We start from the raw sequence: 23136 nt of genomic DNA on the forward strand, positions 1-23136 counted from the left end.
AACCGAGGTCAGGAAAGCCAGGAGGTGTTACGGGGAGAGCCTGGAGAGACACCTCTCTGCCAATCCTGATCCCTCAACAGTGTGGAAAGGCCTGCAGAGCATCACGGGCTTCAAGAAACGAACCCCCCGTCCTGTGGAGAGCCCAAGGCTCGCTGACCAGCTAAACAGGTTCTACTGCAGGTTTGATCGGTCCTCCCACACAACGGGACCTCCTGCAGCACAATCCACACAATCCACATACTCACCTCCCCCCACAATTGCTCTGTCCACACCTCCATCACCGTGGTCACCGACTCTCTCTCTTGCAGAGGCCGCGCCCGCACTCCAGATTCGCGAGGAGGAAGTGCGCCAGATGTTCCAGAGACAAAAGATCAGGAAGGCACCGGGCCCAGACGGCGTGTCACCTTCCTGCTTGAAAGTCTGCGCTGAGCAGCTGGCGCCCACCTTTGCACGGATCTTCAACCGTTCCCTGGAGCTGTGTGAGGTGCCCTCGTGCTTCAAGAGCTCCACCATCGTTCCAGTGGCCAAGAAGCCCGCCATCACAGGTATGAATGACTATAGACCTGTTGCACTGACATCTGTGGTCATGAAATCTTTCGAGAGGTTAGTACTGAACCACCTGAAGGATGTCACGGGCCCCCTGCTGGACCCCCTCCAGTTTGCCTACCGGGCAAACAGGTCGGTGGATGATGCGGTCAACATGGGACTGCACTACATCCTGCAACACCTGGACACCCCAGGAAAGTACGCCAGGATCCTGTTTGTGGACTTCAGCTCGGCGTTCAACACCATCGCTCCTGACATCCTCCAACAGAAGCTCATCCAGCTTGCGGTGCCTGCCTCCACCTGTCAGTGGATCACCAGCTTCCTGACCAACAGGAGACAGCGTGTGAGGCTGGGGAGCATCACATCTGACACCCTGACCACCAACACTGGAGCCCCTCAGGGATGCGTCCTCTCCCCACTGCTCTTCTCCCTCTACACCAACGATTTCTCCGCAAGTGACTCTTCCGTGAAGCTCCTGAAGTATGCAGACGACACCACTCTCATCGGACTGATCCAGAACGGTGATGAGACTGAGTACAGACAGGAGGTGGAGCGGCTGGTCCACTGGTGCAGCCAAAACCACTTGGACCTGAACCCGCTCAAGACCGTGGAGATGACAGTGGACGTCAGGCGAGGCCCTTCACCACTTTCACCCCTCACTATCCGCAGTAATACTATTCTCTCATCAGACACCTTCAAGTTCCTGGGAACCACAATCTCTCGGGACCTGAAATGGACCGGCCACATAGACTCTGTCCGGAAGAAGGCCCAGCAGAGGCTGTACTTCCTGAGACAGCTCAAGAAGTTCAACCTGCCACCGGAGCTGCTGAAGACCTTCTACACTGCCATCATCCAGTCTGTCCTCTGCACCTCCATCACTGTCTGGTTTGGATCGGCCTCCAAACAAGACAAGCACAGACTGCAACGGACAATAAGGACTGCAGAAAAGATAATTGGAATCAACCTCCCATCTATCCAAGACTTGTACCTGTCCAGGACCAGGAAACGTGCAAGTAACATCTCAACAGACCCTTCGCACCCAGGTTGCAGCCTGTTTGAACTACTCCCCTCCGGACGCCGTTATAGAGCTCTGTATACTAAAACCAGCAGACACAGAGACAGCTTCTTCCCCCAGGCTGTCACGCTGATGAACTCACACCACTCTTAGAGTCTCAGAGTCATTACTGTGCAATAACATCCCGCTTGCCACACCTTTTTTGTCTACACTATTTGTACTATGTGTCCTCTCTGCATCCATTGCAGCCTGGTCATCCTAGAAGAGGGACCCTCCCATCTGTGGTCTCTTCTCAAGGTTTCTCATTTCCCCTAGCTGGAGTTTTGAGTTTTTCCTTGCCCTCTTGGGAGTTTAAGATCAGGGGGTGTTTGAGAATATCTTTCGTTCTTCACATGTCCTGAGTGTTGTTGTTAGTCACCTAAATGTTGAACAGAGGCTGTGATTTACCGAAGTCAAATTCCTTGTTTGGCACGCTCAAACATGGCGAATAAAAAACTCTTGAATCTTGAATCTTGAATTTCCATCAAAAGATATGGCATCCTTTTGTTCCTGAGACATTAAACTGTGTTAAAAGTGTTCCTTTAATTTTTTTGAGCGGTGTAGTTATATACTAGATCTGTGGAATAACGACGAGGCTGACGTCAGGGCGCATGCGCAACGTTGTTGACAAAGGACAAGGAATTTGATCGATGGAGTTAATGATTTGGAGTGACACAGATAGGTTGATAATATTATTGCTTATATAATAGTTATTTGATATATAATTTATATATCGTTATATGGGCCTGTGTAATATTTTGAAGTGCAAGCGCCGTCAGCGGCGTTTACCTGGCCGGCATTGTTGACGTAAAGGACGATCGATGGATTTAATGATTTGGAGTGACACAGATGGTTTGATAATATTATTGTGTGAAGGCGATAGCCTTTTTCAACCGATTCAACCCATTCCAACTCTATTCACTTTGGTCACCTCATCCTTACCATATTCACCCCTTCACCCCCACTTCCACTATGCTTTCACAATTCAACCCTTGACCCCCACTTCCAGTGTGGCGGCCATCTTGGATTGACCCTGAAGTGCTCCCAATGAACCAAGAATGAACCGGAAGTGCCCCAAATCAAACCGGAAGTGACCTTAGGTAAACAGGAAGTGACCTCAGGTAAACCGGAAGTGACCCCAAATCAAACCGGAAGTGACCCTTTTAAACCGGAAGTGACATTCTTAAACCGGAAGTGACCCCAAATAAACCGGAAGTGACCTCAGCTAGACCGGAAGTGCCTCTATTCAAACCGGAAGTGACCCAAATAGACCGGAAGTGACCCAAATCAACCCGGAAGTGAACTTATTTCAACATTAACTGCCCTAAATAGCTACATTAGGCGCTAACTTTTGCTTTTTTTGTCCGATTGAAGCCGTTTCGACATTTTAACCCCAAAAGTGAACCTCCTGAAGCTGTTTTTTTACGTTTTGTTCCAAATTTCAAAATATTTTGCCGCAATTGCTTTTTCTTTTAATTCCCATTCATTCTCTATGGGGATTCAACATTTGCTCTCACTTCTACATTTTTTAACCGATTCAACCCGTTCCAACATTCAACTGTTCATCCTTTGCCTGCCTATTCCACAACTTTCCACTTACCAAAAATTCTCTACAATTTCGTTTTTCTACTCTTTTTTCCACATTTTCAACCGATTCAACCCATTCCAACTTTATTCACTTTGTTTACCTTATGCTTACCATATTCACCTCCTTCACCCACACTTCCAGTGTGGCGGCCATCTTGGATTGACCCGGAAGTGCCCCCAATGAACCCAGAATGTACCGGAAGTGCCCCATATCAAACCGCAAGTGACCTTAGGTAAACAGGAAGTGACCTTAGGTAAACCGGAAGTCACCCCAAATCAAACCGGAAGTGACCTTTTTAAACCGGAAGTGACTTTTTTAAACCGGAAGTGACCCCAAATAAACCGGAAGTGACCTCGGCTAGACCGGAAGTGCCTCTACTCAAACCGGAAGTGACCCAAATAGACCGGAAGTGACCCAAATCACCCCGGAAGTGACCTTATTTCAACATTAACTGCCCTAAATAGCTACATTAGTCGCTAACTTTTGCATTTTTTGTCCGATTGAACCCATTTCAACATTTTAACTCCAAAAGTGAACCTCCTGAAGCTATTTATTTTCGTTTTGTTCCAAATTTCAAAATATTTTGGCGCAATTGCTTTTTCTTTTAATTCCCATTCATTCTCTATGGAGATTCAACATTTGCTCTCACGTCTACATTTTTTAACCGATTCAACCCGTTCCAACATTCAACTATTCATCTTTTGCCTACTTATTCCACAACCTCCCACTTACCACAAATTCCAAACTTTAAATTTGAAATTCACACCAAATTTTCCAAAAATTTAGTTTTTCCCTTCTAATTTCTATATTTTTCGACCGATTCAACCCATTCCAACTTTATTCACTTTGTTCACCTTATACTTACCATATTCACCCCCTTCACCCCCACTTCCACAATTCAACCCTTGACCCCCACTTCCAGAGTGGCGGCCATCTTGGATTGACCCTGAAGTGCCCCAATGTACGCGGAATGAACTGGAAGTGCCCCAAATCAAACCGGGATTGACCCCAAATGAACCGGAAGTGACCTCAGGTAAACCAGAAGTGACCCCAAATTAAACCGGAAGTGACCCCAAATCAAACCGGAAGTGACCTTTTTCAACCGGAAGTGACCTTTTTAAACCGGAAGTGACCCCAAATAAACCGGAAGTGACCTCAGCTAGACCGGAAGTGCCTCTAATCAAACCGGAAGTGACCCAAATCAAACCGGAAATGACCATATTTCAACATTAAGTGCCCTAAATACCTACATTTGCGCTAACTTTTGCAAATTTTGCCCGATTAAACCCATTTCAACATTTTAACCCCAAAAGTGAACCTCCTGAAGCCGTTTTTTTCCTTTTGTTCCAAATTTCAGAAACTTTTGGTGCAATTTTTTTTTCTTTTAATTCCCATTCATTCTCTATTAGGATTCAAGATTTGCTCTAACTTCTACATTTTTTAACCGATTCAACTCGTTCCAACTTTCAACTGTTCCTCTTTTGCCTTCCTATTCCACAACTTCCCACTTACCAAAAATTCTCTACAATTTTGTTTTTCTATTCTAATGTCTACATTTTCAACTTATTCAACCCATTCCACCTTTCAACTGTTCATCATTTTCCTACCTATTCCACAACTTCCCACTTACCCAAAATTCCGAATTTTCAATTTTGAAATTCACACCCAATTTTCCCAAATTTCCTTTTTCCCTTGTAATTTATACATTTTTCAACCGATTCAACTCTTTTCAACATCATTCTGCAACATTCCCCAAGTATTTATTCAACCTCTTCACCTTCACACGCAATTTCTTCAGGAATTGCAAATTCTAGTTATTATTATTATTCTACTTATTCCGCTCACTTTTTTGACGCTTAACTACTTCCACATACTTCAACCGATTCACTCCATTCCACTTTTCACTGATTCCAAATATTCATGACACGGCTGCTTACATTTTTTTCGTTCAAAAAATTTTCCGTTTTCGCAAAATTCAAAAAATTCCGGCAAATTCTTCCCCATTCATTCTTAATGGCAGATTCAACATTTCACATTTACGTTGCTCCAGTTTGAAATTCACTTAATTCAACACATTCAAATCACATTGGGGACATTCCCAAACTTGTCAAATTCAAAAATTTCACGTTTTCACTTTTAAAATTTGCACAAAATTTTGCAAAATTTCACAAAATTTAGTTTTTCACTTCTAATTTCTACATTTTTCCACCGATTCAACTCGTTACAACTTTCAACCTTTCATCTTTTGCCTACCTATTCCACACCTTCCCACTTACCAAAAATTCCAAATTTTCAATTTTGAAATTAACACCAAATTTTACAAAAATTTAGTTTTGCCCTTCTAATTTCTACATTTTTCAACCGATTCAACCCATTCCAACTTTATTCACTTTGTTCACCTTATGCTTACCATATTCACCCCCTTCACCCCCACTTCCACTATGCTTTCACAATTCAACCCTTGACCCCCAGTTCCAGAGTGGTGGCCATCTTGGATTGACCCTGAAGTGCCCCAATGAACCCAGAATGAACCGGAAGTGCCCCAAATCAAACCGGAAGTGACCCCAAATGAACCGGAAGTGACCTCAGGTAAACCGGAAGTGACCCCAAATCAAACCGGAAGTGACCCCAAATAAACCAGAAGTGACCTTTTTAAACCGGAAGTGACCTTTTTAAACCGGAAGTGACCCCAAATAAACCGGAAGTGACCTCAGCTAGACCGAAAGTGCCTCTAATCAAACCGGAAGTGACCCAAATAGCAAATATTCTTTGTCTCTGTCTGCAACCAGTTCAGGGTGTCCCCCACCTACTGCCTGATGACTGCTGGGATAGGCTCCAGCACACCCGCAACCCCCGTGGGGACAAGCGGTATAGAAAATGGATGGACAATGTAAACAGAATATTTTCGAATCACATGAAGAAGAGATGAGTACCCACTAGGACACAGGTGTCAAAGTCAAGGCCCGGGGGGCCAGATACGGCCCACCATGTCATCTTAGGTGGCCCGCGAAGACAAATTGTGCATGAAATTCATGTCAATTCCAAAATTTCAAATTGTTTTCACTTTTAAAAAATAGAGATATTGTAAGCAATTTTTTATTACATTAATTATTTTAAATAATTTTGATTTTTAAATATTTGATTTGATTTCAATTTTTCATTTCGAAATATTTCAACCGTTTTTATTAGTCTTTGTTTTGAAAACTAGTTATCAGTTTGTTGTGTAGCCTTTACTATAGATACAATATGAGACATTCATACATTTATGTCACGTCTCGTCCCCAGCCGTTTTACTATGTGTCTGTTGTCATGGTTTCTGTCTGTGTGCTCGCCCCTCCCCTCCTGTGTGCCCATGATTCGTGTGATCATTCTCACCTGCCTCTTGTTACCTGTCGTGTATTTAACTCCTGTCTGCACCTCACTCCCCGTCGGATCGTTGTTGTTGTAGTGTCTTGTTGTCGTCATGTCCTGCTGTCTTCTTGTCTCACGTCCCGGTCAGTCAGTCAAGTTATTGTTTTGTTAAGTCATGTCAGTTTGCCGAGTCTGTTAGTTTGTTTTCTCCAATAAACCCTGGTCCTAGCTGCATTTGGTCGCCCTGCTCCATCCGATCCGTGACAATTTATTTGGGTTGACAATTTTAATGGCCCTTTGAAGCAAATTATGACTATGATGCGGCCCGTGACAAAAATAAGTTTGACACCCCTGCACTATGGGGAGCAGTAGGATCAACTTGAAAAAAATAGAGCCTTTGTCATCGTACATCAAAAGATATACGACGAAATTTCATTTAGCAACACCTCCTGTTAAAACAGGAAATTGTTCTGAACAGTTGACAGGAATTACAAATTGAGAATGAGGGTTAGTGAGTTGCCAATCTGCAGAGGACCATCTCTCGGCAGGCTAATAAACATAATCTTTTAATGCACCACACAGCTAGGAGCATCATCTACAGATCAAGGCAGCTAAGGCAGCTGGGTGGTGGTTTGTTATGGGGAGCTACTTCCTTCTTCAACGAGTCCACTCTACACTCTGGCTTTTTAACACACGCACTATGGCTTACATTATGCACTGTAATTATAATCATAATATTAATATAAGCGAACGAACGGATGGACGGACGGACGGATGGATGAATGAATGAAATTGAAATAAGCAAATACAGTGGAGCCTCGGTTTTCAAACGTTCTCAAACAAATCGGTATTCCAACAAAAAATTCGAGATTTTTTTAGCTTCGGATGTCGGACGAAATTCGGTTGTCGAACCTCACGAGATGAGACGAGAGGACCCGCGTGCCAACTGACTCCGTTCGTTATTACGTTCTCGTTACGCTGAGGATTGCATCAATTCTAATCATGCCTCCAAAGGAAGCAAGTGGGAGCAGTAAAGCTATCCTAAAACACAAAAACGCTCCTAAAGCAATGCAACAGTGAGCGCCCGGCGCGCTGCGGTTGCGCGATCGGACCAAATTAAGCTCCCTGCGCACTGAGGTCCACTTAAATTTTGGAAAGTCCATTAGGACTTTAAAAATATTTTCTAAATTTTAGCGACCGCTCTGTCACAATAATGCGACCAGCGCAGTGCAGTTGCATGGTTCGCGGCGTGCTGCAGTTGCACGGTTCGCGGTGTGCTACGGTTGCGCGTTCGGCGGTGCGCTGCAGTTGCGCGATCGGAGAAAATTAAGCTCCCTGCGCACTGATGTCCACTTAAATTTTGGAAAGTACATCAGGACTTTAAAAATATTTCCTAAATTTCAGCGACGGCTCTGTCACAATAATGCGATGAGCGCGGTGCAGTTGCGCAGTCGGCGACGTGCTACGGTTGGACGTTCGGTGGTGCGCTGCAGTTGCGCGATCGGACAAAATTGCACGAATGAAAAAATGCTTAAAAAAAAGCGTTTTTTTTTGTTTTGTTTGGAACGGATTATTTTAATTCCATTATTTGTAATGGGAAAACATGATTCGGAATTTGAACGATCCATTTCTCGAACAGCCTTCTGGAACGGATTGTGGTCGAAAACCGAGGCTCCACTGTAGTTCATTAATTATGTAGGTAGGTCGGTCGGTCTTTAAAGACTAGACGCCAATGTCAGCACAACACCAGTGGCAATGCTGTTATCTAGCCTTTTCTATAGAGAGCTGTGGTCTGCGGAGAATAGGGATTTCCTGGCTTTGCCTGGCGTGTTCAGAATGAATGTGAATGTTAATAAGAAACAAAAGGCTGTTTCTTCCTTCATGAGGTGGCAGAAGAGACCCAAGTAAAGTGTTTTTTGTAAAATCCTTTGTTCGGTACACACTAAATTAAGATAAAACTGAGAATGCTAATGGCAACTGGGAAGTAGCAAGATCATTTAGTATAATACTGTATTACTGTACTCTTCTAACTTACAACTCGTGAGTCTTTGCTAATGTTTGGCATCGGTAACAATTTGAGGATATTATTTTTAATACTAATATTAAAATACATATTAAACATATCCATCCATGTTTTTATTCGGGGTTGGGCGCTTAGTTTCCATTGCTTCGGCCCACTCCTTTTGAGCAGACTTACTGCTCAAATAAACAAACAAAAGAAAATTAGTGTGCATCAGGGCTGTGGACTCGGTCGGATTTTTGCACCGAGTCCGGCCTCTTGACCACCGAGTCCGAGTCCGGCTGTCCATTTTTTCTGTTAATTCATGTGACTGCTTAGTCTTTATTCAAGGCTAATTTAGATCAAAATCTACCAGAACGAACGCAACTGCTTTCACACCGGCTGGTTCGGCTTATATATGATCCCTTGCTGAGAGCACGGACGTAAAAGTGAGGCGACGTTCCAATTGGACGTCGGATCGATAACATTTTCCCTGCCCTACTGGAGTTGTGCTAGTTCATAACGTAGATCACTCATGGCGTAGTCATAAATGTACGGTTGACAATTTAACCGATAGAAGTGGATACATTGGAACATAACCTACACTCTAATATATTATTTGACATGGTATTAAATGCGTGGCTTTACAAAAATAGTCATTGAAGCCCACCCTTAGCCCTGAGTGCCATTGGCATGAGGCAAAACGCTTGAAAACACACACTCTCGCCCAATTAAATAACCATTCTGAAACACAGGACATGTAAGATAATATTTTTTAATCATTAATTACACCATTATAGCTCAGACATTTATCCAAACACAAATAATTAGTGACGACCCCACAACTATCGAAACACATCAATGATATAAGCTGGGTGACATAATCGTCCTTGACATTGGTAGATAATGTAAACATTAGCCTAAGTGCAACTCAACGTGGCCGCATTGATCGTAAGCAGGGCTGTGGACAGTATTCCTACGCGCATTCTCAGCAGCATGATGAAAATAAAATTGAACGTATTTTTTTTATTGTCGGACTCGGTCAAAATCAGCACCGAGTCCGAGTCCGGCAAAAATGACCGAGTCCGAGTCCCCGAGTCCGAGTCCACAGCCCTGGTGTGCATGCATTGTTATTAAATATGTCCCTAAGCTCAAGCGCAGCAGCATAATTCTAATATTTTCAATTGGCGTACTGAAAGCACTTGTCCTTGGAAACAACATGTAACATCTGAGAACGTGACAATAATTGTGAACACTCACATATAGCTTAGCTCCGGATTTTGGGAGAAAACATGTGGCTGGATTGTACGCAGACTGCTCCTCATAATAGTCCTACAACACAGAAAATACAAAGAAAATGAAAATGGTTGCTTTCTCCGTTTAGAGGGAAGGCTACAGACAGACACAGTTACTGAAAAAAGCAATGACAAAAGGAGCTGTCATTCCAAAACAAATGTTATCTTTTGTGGGTTTTTCATTGATTATTTTAGTTTATTTCTTTGGTATTTCCAGAGAAATAAATAGTATTTGCCCTAAATAGTAGTAACTATATATCCACCATACATTGCCCAAAACACCAGATATGAAAACATATTGCAAATAATGTAGTTCCCCTTTCTGCTACGACTTCACTGAGCAGCGCCATTCCATATGCACATCTCATCTCTTTGTCCCTCTTTCTCGCACTTGTTCGCGCGCTGGGCAACTTGTTTTTGCATTTGTCCCTGTAGGCAGCTCAGTGGCCTAGTGGTAGAGTGTCCGCCCTGAGACTGGAAGGTTGTGGGTTCAAATCCCGGCCGGGTCATACCAAAGAATATAAAAATGGGACCCATTGCCTCCCTGCTTGGCGCTTGGCAATCAGCATTAAGGGTTGGAATTGGAGGTTAGATCGCCAAATGATTCCCGGGCGCGGCACCGCTACTGCTCACTGCTCCCCTCTCCCCCAGGGGATGGATCAAAATCACACGGGGATGGGTTAAATGCAGAGGACAAATTTCACCACACCCAGATGTGTGTGTGTGACGATCATTGGGACTTTAACTTTAACCCTTCCCCTGGAATCCTTCCATTAAAATGAGTGGCCCAATGAAAAGCAAGGTGGACACTGAGTGCCGAGTGTATAAAAAAGAGTGGACAATTTGGTTCGACCTACGCGACGTGACGTTCAGAAACATTAACATCAACATCAACCCGTCACAGATCTAGGTAAATGGACCAACACCTCGGATCTCTCCTAAGAATTGCCACAACAAATTTTACTCCAGACTATGACGCACTAGCAAAAAAAAGGGAGACCAACAACACTGTCCCCACTAAAAATGAAGGGGAGGCTCTCAAGTTTGTTGTAAAAAAATGCATTTTGAATATGATTTGTACAAATAGCAGGGATTAAAATTAGCAACCATTTTCATCTTCAAACAATGCAGGGTGCTCAAGCACATTGATGCACCACTTGTTTGCGACTAATCTTAACCTGTAAAGTTTTTAAGGCTTACTTTAAGGAAGTGTTTCCTCACCTCTGTCACCAAGTGTTTGTGAGTTAAAACTCTGCTCTGATTTTCAGATACCCCTCACCGTGTTGCCGTTTTGATTACTTTATTTGGATGTATTCTTTCACCGATTCTTCAAGATGATATATTTGGTCGGAATGTTTGCTGTTTGATGTGATTTCGCCTCATAAGATAAACATATTTCATTAATCTCACCTGCAGGCGCTGAAGTGATGGAGACTGTTATTCATTAAAACAGTGTCGTATTTTATGAAAATCACTGATAGCAGTTTTTTGCTGAAATTTTCTTTAATGCTGTTAATAAATGCATTTGTTTTCAAAAATCTTTTTTTGAATATCCATGCTTTACTACCTACTAAAGGCCAAAACCTTTTATGCAATGACCTTTACATGTCGTTTATATTACTTCACACAAACACTACATCCATCTGTTCCTGGTTCGGCCTCCCGGTCCAAATTTAGAACCCAGTTGGGCCTGCATGTCAAAAAGTTTGCCCACCCCTGAACTAGAGTCTTGTTGCGTCATCCTTTTCTTTCTTTCCCGGTCACGTCTACTCTGGAGTTATACGTGTTGCTCGCTAGTTTCGAAGACTTCGATGGTTTCAGTGCACAGGAGGAAGATGAAGACATCTCTTTTACTGGCTCTTTTTTTCTTAACGAAGAAAATGGAGCTGCTGCATGTTTTCTAGAGGTTTCCTCCAGACACTAGAGGGCACGGGGCTATTGTTGGTGACATCTTGTTGCGTCACCCTTGTCAGTATTTTTTCCAGGTCATGTCTTCTCCGGAGCTTTACGTGTAGCTCGTATCACATTTCCCCTGTAAGTGGTCCCATTTTATTTATAATAAATAGTGTGTTACTAGTGTTCCCTGCACATTAAGTTTATTATGGTCGTCACTGAGGTGTATGCATGTTTGTTTGTTTGCAGCGCTTCTTCATCTCTGTCAATAAATTGTTAGATAAATTGTATATATATGTTTTCATGCGTTCCCTAATGAGTACTTATTAATAAAGTTATTGCACAGAATGCTTGCTGTTTCGCCTTGCAGACGTCCACCAGTCCACAACAAGTCATACGATGCTGTCTGGAGCTTCCTGACCTTCTACATCTCTGGGAATCCAAGAAAGCTGTTGATAGCTCAAACTATTTTGTTGATGTCTTCACATAGCATTTTGTCCTTGCACTCTTTTCGTTTCTCATGACATCTTGTCTGTAACTTCTTTTTTCACATAGAATCTCGTTTCTTCTCTCATGAGACAAAGCCCACGCTTCCCCCCACCTATCAGGGGCTAGTCTCACATTGTAGGTAGGGCATTCCTAAATAAAAAGAGAGGAATGTAAACAGACCTTTAGTGTATTCGGATTGCTGTAAGTCTGGATGCACTCCTCGCGAGAAAAGACTCAATATTCTGCCTCACTGGTTTTGTCTGCTGATCCTTTTGCTGATTTTGAACCTAACAGTTATGTTAATAAAAAGTATGTGTCCCCAAAGAACAATCTCTTTCCTGACAATCCTCTTTGTGTACATTCTCTTACAAATGGTAATTAAACATTAAAACACCTGCGGCTTATATATATATATATATATACATATATATATATATATATATATATATATATATATATATATATATATATATATATATATATATATATATATATATGTGTACATATGTATGTGTACATATGTGTACATATGTATGTGTACATATGTATATATATATATATATATAATATATATATGTGTGTGCATATGTATATTATATATATATATATATATATATATATATATATATATATATGTGTGTGTGTGTGTGTGTGTACATATGTATATTATATATATATATATATAATATACATATAATATATATATATATATATATATATATATATATATATATATATATATATATATATATATATATATATATATATATCATCATCGGCGGTCACTCGGGACGAGTATGATCGTCTACTTGTGGGTCCACAGGTGGGCGTAGAGGCCGATCCAGGATCCACATATTTTTGTGCAGTGTGGGCAGGGGAAAGTGGTGGTGGGTTGTGGTCGTGCTGGAGCCTGTTTTTGTCTTTCCTTACGGAGTTGTCGTTTGGTTTCTGCGACACGGCGGAGTCCTTTTCGTGATGTGCTGCACCGTCTTGCACCGCTGCCCTCCAAAGTCAAAGTCGAAGTCAGCTTTATTGTCAATTTCTCCACATGCCAAAGACACACAAAGAAACCGAAATTTCGTTCCCCCCTATCCCACGGTGACAAGACATGGCCCACAACAGACAAACAAGTAAACAAGTATAACAACAGCGTGCTGAATAAATAATGAATAAATAACACAATAAATAAATAAATAAGAGGAGCAAAAAAGGATCAAGTGCGCGTACAGCAGACATTCCAGAAAATAGCGCAACAATGCCGCACGCTACGCAGAAGGGGGTAGCGAGTTCAGGGTCCTAACAGCCTGGAGAAAGAAGCTGTTGGCGAGTCTGGTGGTGCGGGAGCGCAGGCTCCTGTACCTCTTCCCAGAGGGCAGAAGGTCAAACAAAGAGTGAGCCGGGTGACTCACATCTCTCGCAATCGAGGTTGCCTTGCGGGCGAGATGGGAAGTGTAAATGTCCTTCAGGGAGGGGAGCGAAGCACCAATAATCTTACCAGCCGTATTCACTATGTGCTGCAGGGCCTTCAAGTTCTGTTCAATGCAGTTACCACCCCAGACAGCGATGCAACTGGTGAGGACGCTCTCAACGGTGTAGAACGTAGACAGGACTGCCTGAGGAGCACATGCACGCCTGAGCTTCCGCAGGAAGTACAGGCGGCGCTGAGCTTTCTTTGCCAGTGACGAGGTGTTTGCGGACCAGGAGAGGTCCTCACTGATGTGCACCCCCAGGAACTTGGTGCAGCTCACCCTCTCCACCACAGCACCATCGATGATCAGCGGCAGGTGTTTTGTGTGACCCTTCCGGAAGTCAACAACGATTTCCTTGGTCTTTTTGACGTTCAGCAGGAGGTTGTTGTCCCTGCACCACGTGGTCAGATGGTCAACTTCCGACCTGTACCGAGTCTCGTCGCCCTTCGTGATGAGACCCACCAGAGTCGTGTCGTCAGCAAACTTCACTATGCGGTTGTCGCTGTAGGTCGCAGTGCAATCATGCGTCAGCAGGGTGAAGAGCAATGGACTGAGCACGCAGCCCTGGGGGGCCCCCGTGCTCAGCGTGATGCTGGCGGAGAGTTTGTCGCCAACACGCACCACCTGAGGCCTCTGGAAGTCCAGTAGCCAGTTGCAGAGGGAGGTACTGAGGCCCAGCTCGTCGAGTTTGCAGATGAGTTGCTGCGGCACAATGGTGTTGAAGGCAGAGCTGGTCCACAAACAGCAACCTCACATAAGAGTCCTTTCTCTCCAGGTGGGTGAGGGCCGAGTGGAGGGCAGAGCAGATGGCATCCTCAGAGTACCGCTTGGCACGGTACGCGAACTGGAAAGGGTCAATGGTGGGGGGGAGAACGGATTTGATGTGCTCCATGACAAGCCGCTCAAAGCACTTCATGATGATGGGCGTCAGCGCCACGGGGCGGTAGTCATTGAAGCAGGACGGTGCAGGTTTCTTCGGCACAGGAACGATGGTGGCAGCCTTGAAACACGAGGGGACGATGGCCTGCTGCAGGGAAACGTTAAAGATGTCCGTGAAGACACCCGACAGCTCCCCAGCGCAGTCCTTCAGCGCTCGACCCGGGATGTTGTCAGGGCCCGCCGCCTTACGGGTGTCAATAGCGGCAAGCGCCCTCCTCACACCGTCGGCAGAGAGGCGCAGGGGCTGCTTGTGTGTGGGGGGGAGTGTTCTTCAGTGGGCAAGTGCTGTTCTGGGCGTCGAAGTGAGCAAAGAAACGGTTCAGATCGTTCAGCAGACGGACGTCGCCCTCACAGCTCCTCGGCGCGGGGTTGTAGTCCGTGATGGTCTGAATGCCCCGCCAAAGGCTACGTGCGTCCTTGCTGTCCTTGAAGTGGGTGGAGACCTTGCACGAGAACGCCTTCTTCGCTTCTTTGATGCATCGGGACAGGTCGGCCCTCGCTGTCCTCAAGCCAGCCTCATCCCCCGCTCTGAAAGCCTTGTCCCTGGCCCTCAACAGTCTGAGGACAGCCTCCGTCAGCCACGGCTTCCAGTTCGCGCGAGTGACGACGGATTTTGAGCAAGTCACATCATCGATGCACTTCGTGATGTAAGAGGTAACAGAGTCAGTATACTCCTCTATGTCCGTCCGATCGTTGTAGGTGGCGGCCTGCTTAAACAAGTCCCAGTCAGTGGTGTCAAAGCAGTCACGAAGTGCATTGGAGGCACCCTCAGGCCACACCCGAACCCGCCTCCGAACCGGCCTGGATGCCTTCATCAATTGTCTGTATGCGGGCAAAAGCAAAACGGTGAGATGGTCAGAAAGCCCAAGATGGGGGAGGGGGGTGGCTTTGAAAGCTCCCTTTTGCGCAGAGTAGACCAGGTCCAGGAAGCTGTCTCCACGTGTCGGAAAAGTAACATGCTGGTGAAGCCTCGGGAAAACAGACTTCAGGTTGGCATGATTGAAGTTTCCAGCGAAGATGGTGAAACCGTCAGGGTGCGCTGTCTGCTGTTCACTGACAGCCTGGTACAGTTCACCAAGCGCCGCGATCCTGTCGCCTTCGATGTTGGTAGGCGGGATGTATACCGCGACTAGCAGAATCGCGGTGAATTCCCTCGGCAGGTAAAAAGGACGGCACTTGATGATCACAAACTCCGCAAGTGGCGAGCAGTGCTTACATACCACCACAGAGTCCCGGCACCATTCCTCTCGGATGTAGACGCAAGGGTATAGGGGGCTCTGGAGAGAGATAGTACCTTTGATGGCTGACTGCTGATTCCCTTGGGATTGTCAGGCTCACCGGTTCTCCTCCATCTCCTAATCTCTCACACGTGGCTCCAAGCGCCATACCCCGGTCACTCGCTTCAGCAAGCGTGCCAAACCGTGTGAGGGGGTGATGTTAACACAACATCACTGGGCGAATCCCCCTAGCGGGGGCGAACGGCCAAGGCGGAAGAGGATCCAGGAGGAATCCAACGGCTATGTGTTCGGGACCAGGGCGAGCCACCGAGTGGGAGGACATCGGCTGTGGTCTGGCGTGGAGAGGGATGGGCTCCGCCACGCGACAATGCCCAAGACACACCGCAAGAGAGAACGACAGTTACAAAAAATTCCATACCGGCTCGGTCGTCGCCCGGGTTAAAAAGGACCGCCTCTTCCGTCGAGGGCTGTCAGGGCGGGAGTGGAAAATATGCTACTGATGGATCAAATAAGATCATCCGTGCCAGGACCAACATCGTCATTGGCACATGGAATGTGCGGACCCTCAGGGGTATTGGGAAGTTGGAACAACTGGACCATGAAATGAAACGATACAGATGGAACATCTTAGGTCTATGCGAAGTGCGCTACAAGAATTTTGGAGAAAGAACCACACCAGAGAATCATAAACTCTATTTTAGTGGCAGAGAAGACCGCCATGAACATGGAGTAGGGTTCCTCGTTAACAAAGAGGTCACAGGGGCAGTAATTGCATGCCAACCCATCAACAGCCGGATCATAACCATACGATTGAAATCACTGCCTTTCAACCTCACCATAATACAAGCGTATGCACCAACAACAGACCACCCAGATGAAGAAGTCGAAGACTTTTACCATCAACTACAAAACGTAATTGACGAAACACCAAAAAAAGACATATTAGTCGTGCAGGGTGACTGGAATGGAAAGATAGGAAAGGATGCCTTCAACGACTGGAAAAGTACATGTGGACCCTACTGTAATGACATCTCAAATGACAGAGGGCTGCGGCTTCTTGAATTTGCCAGCTTGAATGAACTTAAAATCATGAACACTCTGGGGCCACACAAGAAATCAAGAAGAATGACCTGGCTCAGCCCAGGAGGACTTTACCAAAGCCAAATTGACTATATCATGATCCAACAACGCTTCAAATCTAGTGTAAACATCGCAAGGACAAGAACATTCCCAGGAGCAGATATTGGAAGTGACCACAGCCTCGTAATGATGACCTTTTCCCTACGTCTGAAAAAGATCCAGAAAGCTGGGGGCACCAGACTAAAATTCAACCTAGAAAAACTGAAAGATCCTACCATTTTGGAATCCTTCAAGGCCAACATCGGAGGAAAATTTGCACCACTACTCGCATTGAATGAAGATGTAGATGTAGAATCTTTAACACACTCCTTTACCTCAGCCATCACTGAAACAGCTAGTGACATTATCGGAAAACACCGCCCGAAGAAGAAACCATGGATAACTGACGAAATATTGGAGCTATGTGATAAACGCAGAGAGCTGAGATGGAAAAAGAACACAACAGAGGGCCTGACACAATACAGAAAGACCAACCTACGAGTTAAAAAAGAAATAAACCAAGCGAGAGAAGCGTGGATTGGAGATCAGTGCAAAGATATTGAAGACAGCCTACTCAAAAACAACAGTAAAAAGGCCTTCCAGACAATCAAAGACCTCACCACCACAAAGCAATCAAGGACCACAATAATACAAGACTCCAAAGGGAATTGCTTAACCGAAGAAGCACAAGTGAGAAAGAGATGGACAGAATACTGCTCCGAACTATACACACATAAAATAAAAGGCAACCCAAAAGTCCTTACTGCCCCTGCAGCAACAAACAATCACAAGGACCCTATACTGCGAGAAGAAATAGTTTCAGCAGTACAGTCACTAAAACCAGGAAAATCACCAGGCGTGGATAACATCACAGCGGAACTGATCAAGGCGGGGGGTGACCCGATCATAGATGCACTTTTACTTATCTGCAACAAAATCTGGACAACAGGCGAGTGGCCAACATCATGGACACAATCACTTATTATCACCCTTCTCAAAAAAGGCAACGTCCAGCTCTGCCAAAACTACCGCACTATCAGCCTCATCAGCCATCCCAGTAAGGTAATGCTAAAAGTTACATTAAGAAGACTAATGCCCCAAGCCGAAAAGATAATAGCAGAAGAACAGGCTGGATTCAGACCAGGTCGCAGCACCACAGAACAAATATTCAATCTTCGGATACTGTGTGAAAAGTACCAGCAACACCAACAGGATCTCTACCACGTATTCATCGACTTTAAGAAGGCATTCGACCGCGTGTGGCATGAAGCGCTTTGGGCAACCATGAAACTCTATAACATCAATGAGAATATAATTGCAGTCATTGAGAACTTATACAAGACAGCCACAAGTGCGGTATACCTACAAAACAACATAGGAGAGTGGTTTAGGACAACAATAGGAGTGCGTCAAGGTTGCTTGCTATCCCCCATGCTCTTCAACATCTTCCTTGAAAGAATAATGTCAGAGGCCCTTGAACAACATGAAGGCTCAGTAAGCATCGGAGGCAGAAAGATCACCAATCTCCGCTTTGCGGATGATATTGATGGTCTTGCCGGCGACGAACAAGAACTAGTCGACCTGATCCACCGATTAGAAGAGACAGCCACAGACTATGGCATGGAGATAAGTGCAGAAAAAACAAAACTAATGACCAACAACCCCAACGGATTCACCGGAGACATCAAGATTAACAACCAGACCCTAGAGGTAGTCAACAACTTTAAATACCTAGGTGCTGTGGTCTCAGATGAAGGATCTAAACCCGAAATACTTGCCAGGATTGCCCAAACTACAAATGCAATGACCAAGCTGAAGACCATCTGGAACAACAAAAATATCTCTACCAGCTCGAAGATCAGACTAATGCGCTCCCTAGTAATCTCAATCTTTCTATATGCTTGTGAATCCTGGACCCTAACAGTAGACACTGAAAAGCGAATCAAGGCACTGGAAATGCGATGCTACAGAAGACTCTTTGGAATATCTCACAAAGACCACATCACAAACGAAGAGGTAAAATCACGTGTAAAGAGTGCAATCGGACCATACGTCGACCTACTAACAACAGTCAAAAGGCGGAAACTGGAATGGTACGGCCATGTCACAAGATCAACAGGACTTGCCAAGGAGATCCTGCAAGGCACAGTGAACGGAGGCAGAAAGAGAGGGAGACAGAAAAAGAGATGGGAGGACAACATAAAGGATTGGACAGGCCTAAAAACATACGAGTTATTGAGAACAGCGGAGAACAGAGAGGAATGGAGAAAACTGACTGTCAAATCCTCAGCGGTGCCCCAACGGACAAAGGTCTAAGGGATTGGAAGTGGAAGTGGAAGTGGAAGTAGACGCATATTCCACCTCCTCGCGACTTTCCCCCTCGTACAATGGCACGGTCCGCCCGATAGCACGCTAGCCGCTCCAGATGCACGGCAGAGTCCGGAATGTTGTCAGTCAACCAGGTCTCGGTGAACACGAGCACACAGCAGTTCCGCACCGTCCGGTTCGTAGACCTCAGCAGGCGAACGTAATCCATTTTGTTGTCCAGCGATCGAACATTCGCCAGAAGAATGGAGGGCACCGTCGGGCGCGCTGGGTTGGCCGCCAGCCTGGCCCGGACGCCTCCGCGCTTGCACCTCTTCTGCCTCCTCGCACACCGTTTCCGACGGCTCCCAACCGGGGGAGGAATAGCGGGCGAGGTCGGCGACGTTTCAGGACGTAGCAGTCCGAGCGCCTTTAATGTCCTTAAAACGTTTCTTTTGCCTGCCCGGGGCTCGCGGACCTCTCTCCAGCTGGGAGTATAACATCTGTTTGGGGAGGTGGGTGTCAGCCATGCGGATGAGATGTCCTGTCCATCGGAGTTGGTGCTGCATTATTAAAGTGGTGATGCTCGGCTTCCTGGCTTCCTCCAGAACGCTGATGTTTGTGCGTCTGTACTCCCATTTGATCCTGAGTATTTTCCTCAAGGTTCTCTGGTGGTGTTGTTCAAGAGCTCTTAGGTGCCTGCTGTAGGTTGTCCATGATTCTGCCCCATAAAGTAAGGTGGGGAGAACCACAGCTTTGTAAACCAGGAGCTTGGTGTCAGCCCGGAGGTCTCTGTCTTCAAAGACTCTTTTCCGGAGTCTGGCATACGCTCCACTGGCACAGCTCAGGCGATGGTTGACCTCAGAGTCAAGGTCCGCTTTGGAGTAGAGAAGGCAGCCGAGGTAGGGGAAGTGGTGAACATATTCAAGTGCAGTGTTGTCCACATTTATGATGGGCGGAGTAGATGGCTGGTTGGGTGGGGGTTGATGTAGCACCTGGGTCTTCTTGGTGTTCACGGTCAGACCCAGGGCTCTCTATGCCTTAGCGAAGGAGTTCAGGATGCCCTGGAGGTCTTCTGCAGAGTGTGCTGCAATGGCATTATCGTCTGCATACTGGAGCTCCACAACCGTGGTGGTTCTGATCTTGGTTTTAGCTTTGAACCTGTTAAGGTTGAAGAGCCTGCCATCAGTTCTGTACCAAATTGGGATTCCGTGTGGTAGTTCTTCGTTGATGAGGTGGAGTATGGCGGCAATGAAGACAGAGAACAGGGTGGGTGCAATGATGCATCCCTGTTTGACCCCTGTCTCTACAGTGAAAGGCTCAGTCAAGGAGCTGTTGTTGAGCACTGTGGCTGTCATTCCGTCATGTAATAAACGCAGTATTCTGACGTATTTATCCGGGCAACCATACCTCAGAAGGATGCTTCATAGGGCCTGGCGATCCACCGAGTCAAAGGCCTTTGTCAGGTCTATGAAAGCCATGAACAAAGGCTGTTTATGCTCACGGCATTTCTCCTGGAGTTGGCGTGCTGTAAAAATCATGTCTGCAGTGCCTCTAGCTGGGCGAAAACCACACTGCGATTCTGGGAGAACTTTCTCAGACAGTGGCAGTAGGCGGTTGGCAAGAACACGAGCAAGTACTTTGCCAACTGTTGAAAGGAGCGAGATGCCCCTATAGTTTCCACATTCCGCTTTGTCCCCTTTCTTGAAAATGGTCACTATCAGAGCATCCCTGTGCTCCGAGGGGAGTAATTCTTTTTCCCAGACCTTCAGAAAGAGGGAATGGAGGTGGCGCTGGAGCTCTAGTCCACCTTCCTTTAGGACCTCAGCTGGGATACCATCTGGCCCAGAGGCCTTGTAGTTCTTCAGGCTCCTGATGGCGTCTTGGACCTCTGCTAAAGTGGGAGGTTCACCCATGTCTTCCCTGATGGGACTCTGAGGGATGTGACTGAGGAAATCTGACTGAGTTGTGCTGTCACGGTTGAGGAGTTCCTGAAAGTGCTCTCTCCACCGATTGTTTGTCTCATTGTCCTTCAACAGCTCCTGCCCGTCTTTAGAGCACAGAGGTTTTTGGCCGCGATGGCTTGGGCCGTAGACAGCCTTGGTAGCACTGAAAAACCCTCTGGTGTCACCAGAGTCTGCCAAACTCTGGATTTCCAGTGCACTTTCTCTCCACCAGGAGTTTTTAATCTGTCTCACCCGGCTCTGGAGTGAGCCTGTCTCTTTGCTGTGCAGGTGATGTCATTTTGCCAGACACGAAAGGTTTCCCTTTTCTTGGAGTTCTATCTCTGTGTCGTTCTCATCAAACCAGTCCTGATGCTTTCTGGCCTTGTACCCGAGAGTGGCACTGCAGGTGTCGAGGATGGAGGACTTGAGCAGGCTCCAGTGTTCTTCAATGTCCTCAGGGTATTCCTGATTGAGGCTTTCTCCAAGAGAGGCCTGAAACAGCTACAGGGCGGCAGTTTTATTCAGGGTCTCAAGGTTTAGTCTTTGCCGGCTCAGCTTCTTTTGCAGTCCCCTCTTCCTCTTGAGTCTGATGGACATCGTGGATCGTATCAGGCGGTGATCTGTCCAGCAGGCCTCTGAATCCATCATGGCTTTTGTGATGCTCACGTCGCGCTGATCCCTGGCTCTGACTATGACATGGTCAATAAGATGCCATTGTTTAGAGCGAGGGTGTTTCCATGAGCCCTTGAGTTTGTTCTTCTGGCGAAAGATGGTATTGGTGATGATAAGGTCGTATTGAGCACATTTGCTAAGAAGCAAAACCCCGTTGGAGTTGATGTTTCCAATGCCTTCCTTTCCAATGGTGCCCTTCCAGAGGTGGTGGTCACGGCCCACTCTGGCATTGAAATCTCCCAATATAATAATAATCTTGTCCTCCTTGGGGATTTTTGACAATACCTCATCCAGACAGGCATAGAAGGCCTCTTTTTTGTCCTCATCGGAAATGAGGGTAGGTGCATAAGCACTAAGAACTGTTGCCGTCTGGTTGTTGGCCAGCACCTGATGGAGTGTCATCAGGCGCTCACTGATTCCCACAGGGAGTTCAGAGAGCTGACTGATCAGTTGGTTCTTGATGGCAAAACCAACCCCATGGATCCTAGGCTCATCTGCGGCCTTTCCTTTCCAGAAGAAAGTGTATCTACCCTTTTCCTCCTTCAGATGACCTTCCTCTGCCCGTCGGGTTTCTGAAAGAGCAGCTATGTCAATCCAGCATCTTCTCAGTTCCCTGGCAATGATGGCGGTTCTCCTCTCCGGCCTATCACTGGTTACACTGTCCATTAGTGTGCGCACAATCCACGCTCCAAAATTCATGTTTCTGTGTTTTTGACCGCATATTGGTGATCCCTCTGAACGCGGTAATCCAGTCGGGAGGTTTGAGGCACGCTATGTTTAGGGCACCTTTTCTAGCCCCTTCCCCCACAGGGGTGAGCAGAGTGGATCCTAAAAAGGGCTGCTCAGTCGTGGATGCAGCTACCGAAGAGCTCTTTTGCCTCGGTCCAAGAGCCCAACGATCATCTAACATCCACCGCCTGATGTGCCAACTTGTGACTAGGGGCTTCCAGACTTCACAATCCTGCCCCTGTTGCCACTTACCGGTAGCCACAGGACTTTAATCCGGGATGTAAGGTGGATTCCCTGAAAAAGACGCCTGTGCGTAACTTTGTTTAGAGTGGGGAGACTGGTGCACAGACAGTCACCATACTGTTCTTGACAGATCAGGGTCAGAGTCCAGTGGCAAGGAGACCAAGACAACTGGTGACCCTTTTCTGCTGCAGCCTTCATCCGCCTTCCCAGCCGTTGTGACGCCATCCCTTAGGTCAGCCATCATCCTCCACCTGGTCCACCG

At 46.1% G+C, this 23136-nt stretch overlaps 1 protein-coding gene across 3 annotated transcripts in view; it reads right to left on the minus strand.

Moving 5' to 3' along the window:
- LOC137840388 (kelch-like protein 25) overlaps positions 1-23136 on the minus strand; it is a 197326-nt gene that overhangs the window by 108304 nt on the left and 65886 nt on the right. Inside the window, exon 3 of one of the 3 annotated variants that reach the window (XM_068651172.1) lies at positions 9799-9870. The exons of 1 other annotated variant lie outside the window; for it this stretch is intronic. In XM_068651172.1, the coding sequence (XP_068507273.1) occupies positions 9799-9870 (72 nt within the window). Of the gene's footprint in view, positions 1-9299; positions 9871-23136 lie in introns of those variants that run through there. One more of the 3 variants, XR_011087008.1, reaches the window with a different exon arrangement.

Source organism: Syngnathus scovelli, chromosome 6, assembly GCF_024217435.2.
Source record: "Syngnathus scovelli strain Florida chromosome 6, RoL_Ssco_1.2, whole genome shotgun sequence".
In the NCBI taxonomy this organism is placed as follows: domain Eukaryota; kingdom Metazoa; phylum Chordata; class Actinopteri; order Syngnathiformes; family Syngnathidae; genus Syngnathus; species Syngnathus scovelli.